Source organism: Sciurus vulgaris (genome assembly GCF_902686455.1).
Source record: "Sciurus vulgaris genome assembly, chromosome: 4".
NCBI classification, from domain to species: Eukaryota; Metazoa; Chordata; class Mammalia; order Rodentia; family Sciuridae; genus Sciurus; species Sciurus vulgaris.
The window spans coordinates 85575585-85586158 of NC_136464.1; the positions used below are offsets into that span (position 1 = coordinate 85575585).

The 10574-nt window shown below is 38.0% G+C and overlaps 1 protein-coding gene across 1 annotated transcript; it reads right to left on the reverse strand.

Annotated features, from left to right (window-relative positions):
• Positions 1-8622: 8622 nt before the first annotated feature.
• Positions 8623-10344, reverse strand: LOC306659200 (NAD-dependent protein deacylase sirtuin-5, mitochondrial-like). The gene is given in 3 exon segments (XM_079136608.1): positions 8623-9354; positions 9356-10018; positions 10196-10344. Coding segments are annotated over 2 exon segments (609 nt in total). The 5' UTR covers positions 9662-10018; positions 10196-10344; the 3' UTR covers positions 8623-9051.
• Between the last annotated feature and the right edge of the window lie 230 nt (positions 10345-10574).

Sequence of the window (10574 nt, forward strand, 5' to 3'; positions counted from 1 at the left end):
AAAATTCAGATGATGACATGTTCCCTACTGCATGAAGTCTAAATATCAGTTATCTGCCCTGTTCACTTATCTCTTATACCAAAAAAAGTACCACTGGCAATGTCCCCTCTATGATCCTATTCCATGCTTAAAATGTTCCATGAATAAATGAATGAATAAACATCATAAAGTAAAAACTAATGCTTTGACTCAGTGAATACCTAAGAGAATGAATGTTAGCTTAGCAAATTCTATTGGTACTTTCTGTCAGATGCACTTTTGGATGGATATATGGCAAAATTTGTTAGAAATGGAAGGTTTCAAATACGCAAGTCTTATAGTATACATTATCCTTTAAATAAAATTAATCTTACCAGATGTGCCAGGGAATAATGAAGAAAGGAAAGCCTAACATATTTAGCACACATGAAAACAATTTTTTTCATTTATTGTCATTCTGTGGTTGGTAGCATCTGCAGATGAGAAACCCAGGGATTTAGAGGATCAATTGCTTATTTGTAGTGTCTGAAATGTTTTCTAATATTATTTCTGCACCTTGTGATATCTAATGCTGGCATCCAGCTAACTTGTTACCTACCATGATAGTGTCAACCCTATGTACTTTGCTGTTAGAGTCATTTTGTTTCCTGTGTTCCAAAATCTGCATTACCTAAAGGGGTCAACCTACTGGAACTCACCATGCTTCCTTAGATTAACTAAACAGGCGGCTAATAGAACTCTAATTGAAGTGAACATTAGATTGTAGGTTCAAGTCAGATAGCTTGCAAAACACATCAAGTGGGAACTGATACTCCATCCAAGAAGTGCATATCTATACTGGGGAGAATAATTTGACTAAGTAGTCATGGAGCTGATATCCTGGAATCAAGGAAAATTACAGTATACAGTAAATACTTAGTGGTATGTCACTACTAATATAGTAGTATTTTACTGTTCCCTTAAAAAACACAAAGTCCAATCTAATGAAAACTGTCAACAAATATTTGCTTTAGTCACAAATCTTCTCATAAAAGCTAATCCACTTTTAAGTTATGTAGCGCTTCACATTTTATTAAGTATATTATTTCCCAGATTATATTGTAGTAATATAGACTAATTCATATTATTTATGTATTATATATAGTGAAATCAAAATCAGAGAAAGAGATTTGGTGCACAAGTCATAGAATTGGTAAATGGTTCATTTGGGAGATAGACTCTGAACTTCACAATTTTAGAGGTCTGCTTAATATTTTTCAAGTCTTGAAAGAGGATAGTGCCTAAGGAGAAAAAGCAGAAAGCACTTGAAATTTAGAATTCAGATTCTTAATCACAAAATTCTAAATCTGTAAGATTCAGAAACACTGAGATGGATATTGTTACTAAAAATTATCTAAGGTAAATTGAAAAATAAGAAAAAAAAATCCATAGGTGGTAAACACAATTATTAATCCCATAATATCTACAGTTGGTAAGTATGGCTTTGTACTTCTTTCTTTCTTTTATAACAAAAAAGTAAATAGGTGCTGACAGAAGTAAAACATTTCTTAAGGTCTTCCACTAGGTAAGAATTTGAACTAGTATTTGAGTCAGTCTAATTCAGAGAGTTTAAGTTTTAAAACTATGGTGTATTATCTGTACCATCATCTATAAAATGAGGGAGTGATAAGGATGAGGGCTTTTCTCTGACTTGTGACTGGAGGATGCCGGTTACATTTACTTCCCAGAGTCAGAGAAATGTTAGCCCAGATGATTTCCAATGTCCCTACTTGACTCTGGCTGTCTGATTAAATTGGTGGTTTTTCATATAATATTTCTAAAGAGTGAGCATTCAAAAAGCATTTGCAAAAAGAAAATATGAAGTCTGAGGAATCGTTTTGTTTTTTAAGCAAAATATATTCACAGCAATATTAAACCAAATTTCTAATGTTTTAATTTTAAGGGTTTGCAAGTACCTTTACAATTAATTTTTACTAAAATTCTTCTCTACTATAGGCACATTACAGCTTTATTTTTTTCCCCTCCACATGGTCTCTTTATACTGTCACTTAAAAGACATCACATATTTTCTCCTTTTTTTTTTTTTTTTTGCTTTTAACTAGTAGGCAATGTATGAAAATGGGGCTTGCAGCTTATAAATCCAAAGGTTACAAGCATCCTCAGACCTCCTAGAAGTTGACATAAGTGTACAAATGATCTTTAGCTGCCTTCAACTAAGCCAGACAGGTGACAATGGAAGCTATTACCGCCTACTCTATGATCAGCTCCCTGTAGCAACTTGAATCTCTATGAACATCTAATGGGATATGTGGCATCTTTTGTTTAAAACGGTCAAGAGGTCTGAGAAATCTTGAACACAGAGAACTATCAATAGACAATTGCCTCCTTAACTCCTTCAAGTAATTGATACTTAGCATCACGCGAGGTTCCCCAAATGATGTTGAAGTGATTCCCAGAAGTTTTTCCCTCTTTAACAGGTAACCACATGATGTCTTATCTATCCAGAAAACCCATATCCACACTACATTAGGAATGTATCAAAGCAAGCCAAATAGCTTCTCAACCAAAATGAAAGAATGTAGGAAAGATTTCATGGCTGTGCTTTGCTTTCCGTCTCATAATGCTTTATGATAATGTATTAGTTTTTTCTCAGGCTTCTATTAAGTTTATTTTGTACATTTTTGCTCATTTTCTACCACAAAAAACAAAACCAAAATTTTTTCATCTCTGTAGAGTATCTACTCCCTCACTAGCTATAGCATGGAATCAAATTCTATCTCTATATTATAGGGCTTTTAATGCTGGGTAAGTACTTCCAGGGGAAAGTATTGAAAATACTACACTGTCACAGATCTAAATGCAATATTGTGTTTTGTTTTGTTTTTCCCTAAAGAAATCTCATCTCCATTCCAGAGAAATAGTAACATGATTTCAGGTATTGATCAAATCTGTTGCAAAGTTTTTCATATACTTATGTTAACATCCTTACAAATGGCATCAATTTAGCTTGATTAATTCTTTTAAGGAGAAGAGGGGAAGGAAGAAGAAATGCATGAAATGAGTGGTTTAGCTGCTTTCTAGTATGAGAGGAGCAGTTTTGTGATAGCTCTTGCCTTCCCTTTTAGAAAATTCATTTTCTTTGATTGATTTTGGTGTCAACTGACAGTTTCAGCAGATGTTAATCCTGAAAAGTCACTGCGGACAATATGAGTCCCGAAGGGAATCACTGAAGCAGGGAAATTGTGATGACCCTATTCTAAAACTACCTCCTTTCCTTCCTCCAAGAGGGCCAGCTCTTGACAACCCTACCACATTAGGTCCCCTAGAAACACAAACCACTTCAGTCAGTTTACAATTGTAGATCATTTTTATATATTTATTATTATTATATTTTTAATGCTAATATCATGGATCAGCCCGCTCCAGGTGTGATGGGTTGACAGATCTGGCTCCATGAGAATGTTATAGGCCAGACTCTGAGGGAAATGACTAAACAGACTCCATTTTGCTCTGAGACTCCATGTTATGTAGGAAATAAGTTTCTCCCATGGGAACACCCCGCCTCTGTACCCATCATCAGTTACTTAGCGTGACATGTTTAGCAATACAAAATGACAATTCTTATGTAATGAAAAATTGCTCTCTTTTGATCCCTATTGCTTCTAAACAATGTACCATGAGAACAGTGATTGTGTGGATGTTAGTAACCATTTTTTAGTTTGTACCTAGGTAAGGGTCGTTTTGACCCACTTCCCCCTCTGTTGATGATCTCATGATGTTAATGTGTAATTTCAAATCATAGCAACAGACACTTATGATTAATGTAATTTTTGGTAGAAGAGCCCCTATAACCCTATGGTCGGGGCTGTTCTCCCAATAGCCATTTTTGGGGGGCACTGTGTGAGAGAGTCAGTGGCTGGCTTAATAAAGACTCTCAAATTATCTTAATCTTTGAAGGTGGAGATGAGTCTACTTGTTACTGTGCTGATTTTGAGCATATTGCTTTATGAGGATTACATAGATGACTTTCACCTTACAACAGTGTAAATATTCATTATTTTGGCATTTCTGAAACTCAGCTGAAATTGACAAAAACAGAATACCATTCTTAATATTTAGTTCCATCAGGAACTCAATGACTTCTGCACACCACAGTCTATATTGTAAAAGGAATTCTGGAAAAATCATGAATAAATGAATCATTAATGGTAGAACTTGAAGCTTCAGATCATGATATAAGATGGTTTCAATGAGTATGACATTTCTTTTGTTACTCTCAATCCACACCTCAAATATATTGAAAAAGCAATTTCTGTTTTGCTTCCTCCTGATATGGCTAGTCCCATTTATAGATAAATCTTTAGGAAAATGAAAAACTGATAAGAGTCTGAATGCAAATCTATAGTTGGGTATAGCTTACTGCTGGATAGAATAGAGTACATCCAGTTAAATTTGAATTTGGATAAACAAAATCTAGGCTGAGGCAATTGAATATGTTTCATATAATGTTTGGGACACATATAAAAATGTTAAATTAAAATTCAAATTTAACTCAGCATTGTGTAATTTTATTTGCTAGATCTGGCAGTATTATATACATACTGTTTTAGTCAGCTGTTTTGATGCTATGACTAAAAGGATCTGATCAGCACAATTATAGAGGAGGAAAAGTTTATTTGAGGGCTGTCTGCTTCAGAGGTCTTAGTCCATAGAAGGCCAGCTCCATTCCTTGAGTCTTGAGGTGAGACTGAACATCATGGCAGGACAGGGTGGTGGAGGAAGCAGCTTACATTGAGGTGATCAGAAAGCAGAGAGAGACTCCACTCATCAGATACAAATGTACATACCCCAAAGCCACATCCTGATCCCCATCCCCTCCAGCCATACCCTTCCCACCTCCAGTTAACACTCAGTTAATCCCATCAGGGATTAATTCACTGATTAGGTTAAGATTCTCAAAACCCAATCGTTTCTCCTCTGAATCTTCTTACATTGCCTCACATGTGAGACACCTCACATCCAAACCATAACACTCACAGACCACTGAACTCACAGACCATCTCCTATTGAGATTCAGTGAGGCTAAACAGTAAATTTACCATTCTGTACAGCAAAAACTGGGTAGAATCCTCATCTCATTGTTTCATTGTGTTTTGTTTTGGTACTGGGGATTGAACCCCAGGGCACTTTACCATTCAACTATATCCTCAGTCTTTTTTATTTTTTATTTGGACACAGGGTCTCACTCAATTGCTGATGGTCTTGTCAAATGGCTGAGACTGGCCTCTCATTTGCAGTTCTTCTGCCTAGTCTCCTTAGTTGCTGGTATTACAGGCGTATGACTTGGTGCCCAGCCTCATATTGTTTATAAGTTGCAAATCCCCTTATTTAAATCAGTATAAGCATAATCATTCAAGACAGTTCTTGAATGCTATATAACTAGTTGAAGGATTTGGAAGCAGAGAGGGTGTTGTGGGGGTATTCTGAATTTGGAAGGGAAATGACCTTATAAACAAAGATGATGAAGGTATGATAAAATTAAATGTGTGGCTCATTGTTATTGTACAGGTCCATTAATAGCTTATTTAGCAGTCTCAATTCAGTGTTGTTTGTGGAGTAAGTCATTATTACTTATAAATTGCAACCTTTGATGATGCTCAGTAGCATCATCAAATCAAGAAATTTGAGCTAATTTGGTATACTACTATCAAGTGTTGCTACTCATATATCCCTCAGTAGAAACAGAGAATGCATATAAGCATTCATACAAACACACATTTACATCTGTGTTTATGGCTATGTGTATTGAAAATGTTTATTTGGTTCTGAAACCTATAATTCCAATTATACAACCCTGAAGGATTCTTTTCCATCTTCTTCATGTTGTTCTCCAACAGTGAGCCACTTGACTTCCATTCTGTGCAATATATTCACCTATTGATCAGTTCTCGCTGTAAACAACCTGTTGCCCAGTAACACTACTGATCCTGCCTTTCCCTCTTCTTGCTCAGAGTCTGGTACTGCACATGGTCTAACATTGTTGTCACCCACTTGATAATCCTTTCTCCCATCTCAGGCTCCTACAGCATTTGCTAGACTGCTGCTACCACTGCCAGCCTGAAGTGGATGTCCACCTGCCTCAAGAAGTCTCACTGATCCTACTCCAAGCTGCCTCCACCAACTTCTACACCTACACCTTCTTTGTCCCACTGAAATTTTGACATTCTGTGGCAGGCTACTTCCAACCCTACCCCAATTCCTGAACACATGGAGCCTGCCTTGCTTGGGTTCACCTAGTGATCTGAGTTAAATTATTTAAGAAAAGAGAGAGATAGCAAGGAACAGCTGGAAAACTGGAGGAAGGAGGAAAGGGACCCACTGGTTTAATTGGTATTTTCACAATTAAAAATGAGTTTGAGCTGGACACAATGTGTATGCCTGTAATCCCAACAACTAGGGAGGCTGAGACAGGGGGATCGTGAATTCAAGACCAGGTTCAGCAATTTACCAAGACCCTATCCCGACATAAAAAATAAAAAGGGCTGGGGATGTGGCTCAGTGGTAAAGAACCTATTGGTTCAATTTCTGATATCAAAAAAAAAAAAAAAATACTTGAATTTTTTCTTATATATTAGCCATTTGAATTTTGTCTAAAGCATATTAATTTTGAATAGTGATTGTTTCAATAATTCATTTTTAAAATTTCATATTTTATTAGATATTTATCTAATTGCCTTATTCAATGACTTAAATATCCCTAGAACTGTTAATATGGGATCAGTTATAGATGGTATCCATGACTTTTGACTGATATTAAATGAATAAATTAAATGTGTGGCTCATTGTTATTGTACAGGTCCATTAATAGCTTATTTAGCAGTCTCAATTCAGTGTTGTTTGTGGAGTAAGTCATTATTACTTATTAAATGGCTTACTGTAATTATGATGTTTGCTCTAAGTTTCTTATTAAAACTCTTTATTAAAGCAGACTTTCTTCTAATTTTAAATTTCAAAAACTTTTTATTTTGTTTCCTAGTCTCAAAATCATGTTGTTTTAATTAACAGATTACAGATTAGTTTTCTATATAATAGCCTTTTATCTTTTCAAATATTAGGTTATATCAACTGATTCTTAATAATGATCAAATTATAGCCAACTCATTTATAGTGTCCTATTTATATATAATTGCTTGAGAGTTTATGTTTTGCTTAAGAATTCTACAGTTGTGTTTATGTTTTAGATTAGACATATTTTTCTTTCTTCTGCTGGCATATTTTAGTGCTTTAAAGAATATTCTGTCTTTATACAGTGAGTTCTGAATGGTTAGTTTTTTATAATCTCTGGAGAGTTTATAATGGTGAATTCATTCTTATATGAATGTTAAATACAACTTGGTAATGATGCTATCCAAATTTTAATTGTTCAAATTTCATTTGAGTAAATATTTGAAAATTTTTATTTTTCTATAAATATGTCCCTTGTACTTAAAATTTCAAAAAAACATTGACATGAAGTCATTAAAAATGGACTCATTTAATTTCTCATATTGGATAATTTCTCTTGTTGAATAAACACAATAAGAGATCTATACATTTTAATAATCATTTCAAAGAACCAATTTTTTTGGTTTTGTTTCTTTGCATTATATTAGGAACATCTTTTTCACTAATTTGTGCTCTTAAAATTTATATCTTTCACTTGCTTTATTTTGCATCATATTTATAACTTACTGTGATGGATGCTGAGCTCAGTGGCTCTTCAAAATATCTTATTTTCCAATTTATTAAGAGACAGGGTCTCACTGAGTTGCTTAGCATCTCACTATTGCTGATGCTGGCTTAGAACTTGCCATCCTCCTGCCTCAGCCTTTGGAGTTGCTGGAATTACAGGTGTGTGCCACCAGGCCCAGTTTAAAATAATCTTCTGAAACCCACAATGTCTTATTGGTTTTGGTACATCGCTACTTTGTCCTTCAAATTAGTCTATTAGCCAACATATATAGATCCAAATCAAAACTTTAGCCATTTTTTAAGCTGTTTGTCCTTTTATTTCTGTACATATAAAACAATAACCCAATGTATTTTCTGTGTATTTATAAGACAATAGTTGTATCTATTCCTTATTTCTTTCTTAAAACATTCTTACATGTGATTAACAATTGCTATCATAATACTATTATCTAATTTTGATTCATTAAGCCTACAGACTTGTGACTAGGTAGGCTGCTTTTAAAAGAAAATAGTATGTGACTGTGTTTTAATCATATAATGTTAAAACTAACATCACAAGTGATGATCATCATGAAAGCAGGCTCTTTTAGGTAAGTAGTGACTTCTATTTCTAATTTGCCCCATGATGCATTATTACTGCCAAGCCTCTAAGTGTGACATATAGCGAGAATGCATTTAAGCAAATTTCCTGAGTAACTACTTTTATATCTCATTGCCTAACTAGTTATATGGCTCATAATTTGTACAGAAAGCTAGAAAATATCTTTTTTGTTGTTGTCATTCCTGTTTTTCTGTTTGGTTTTTGGGTTTGTTTGTTTGTTTGGTTTGATTTGACTTTGGACGGGAATTCTGACCCTACCCAATAATTGATTTTCTTTTTCTTTCTTTCTTTTTTTTTAAACATTTTTTTTATAATAAATTAACTACTGTAGTGAGTGATTTCATTTTCCACCAAAACTTGTGTAAAAATCAGAATTAAGTACCAGGATTTTACCCCTCTGTTTCTATCTTTGCCCATAGAGCAAAAATACAATCAAGATAATTACCTTTTTATAGATAATCTAACTACGAAACTTTCCTCTCCCAAACACAACCAAACATGTCAAACATAAGACAGAGTTCGTTAAAACCAAGTAACGTGCGTGAACATTGCAGTTCTCTGACTTCTTCCTCACACGTTTGCTCTTCTCTGAAGCCAAGTCACTTAACAGGGTGAATTCCAACCAGTGGAGGCAAGGATATTTTTAGATTTCCAATATTCAGCTCACCATCCACAAGACTGTTTCTCTTCTTCATGGCCTAGTTCTTGATACACTATCATTCCTTCCTTCCCCAGGGCACTTAGGAAATAGTTTCCGTTTCATGAGGAGCAAAGGCTTCAGGAAGAGTTGTTCCACAGGGTCCCTGGAAATGAAACCTGAATCTGTCTGTTGCTGGGGTGCTTTCCATGTTGAACTCGGCCACCAGCACGCCCCTGGCACCCACCTCGGGGGCAAACATGGCTGCGGGGTAGACCATGGAGGAAGTCCCCACCACCAGGCATAAGTCACAGAGTGCCAGCTCTCTGTCAACCTCCTCCAGAATGGCAGAGTCCAGGTTTTCTCCCAACCACACCACGTGGGGCCGCAGCAGGCCGCCAGCGCCCTGCCTCCTCACACCGGGGAAGTTTCTCAACTGGAATTCTGGCATCTTCGGTTCCAGGCTCTGGAGCACCTTTTCCCAATAAAGCTGGACAAATAGGATTCTTGTAATTCTCAGCCACGGCTCCACAAGAGGTACATCGAGTTTTAAATAAGGTACCGTGGATTTCTAGAAGGTTCCTGGTGCCAGCCCTGCGGTGCAGCTCGTCGATGTTCTGGGTGATGACCACGACCCGCCGGCCCTGACCCTGCAGCCGCGCCTCACACTGGGCGATGGCCTGGTGTGCGGGGTTGGGCTCCTTGGTCAGCATGACCTCCCTGCGGTAGTGGTAGAACTCCCACACCTGCGACGGGTTGCGGGCAAAGGCCTGGGGAGTGGCCAGGTCCTGGGCTTGCCACGTCCTCCAGTAGCCTCCCGCTCCTGGGAAGTCGCACCCCACTTTCAGCACTAACGCCAGCCCCCGAGATGACGACGATGTGCTAAGCTTTGGGGAAACAGGTCCTAATATTGGCCATATTTGAACTTGGACGAGCCATCGTTAGGCAAATCTTGCTTTGAGGGGAAACTGGAGAGCTCAATCCATAACACAGCTGGGAAATTAACCGGCTGGGGACAATCTGGAGGGGTCACATCAGGTTTTGTTTGAAGTACCAATTCTCCAGGTAGGCTGCGCCAGGGACACGGTCTCCGTCCGGCCCTCTCCAGGTCTCCCCGGCGCCGCGCCCCAAAGGCCTGGGCCCTCCGGCGCCGCGCCCTGCGCCTCCCTGGGGCAGCTCCAGCCGAAGTCCGCGGGTCCCCACGCCCCGGGCGACCCCGAGCCGCGGCAGCGCTCCAAGCCTCCTACCGCGGTCCCCGGTGCCCGCCCCCAGCCCTGCGGGCCGCGCCTGCGCGCCATAGGGACCCGGGACCTGGCGTGCAGCCGCTGAGCCTGGCCACCGCGGGACCCCAGCCCCAGTCGCGCCGGGCCGCAGAGTCGGGGCCCAGCGCTCGCAGGGACGCCAATTGATTTTCATACTAAGGAAAATGGATGAGTTGACAGCAAGTGGAAACTAGGTGTCTTTGAACCATCTCAACCATATCTTCATTTGTAAAGTATTGAGAACGCACAATGGAAAGGAAGGAAGAATTGGAATATTGAGGCAATACTATGGTTTAAACAATGGATGATTAGTGTATGGATTACTTCACTGAGTTTGGGACTGGAGAATATTCAATTGGTTCAA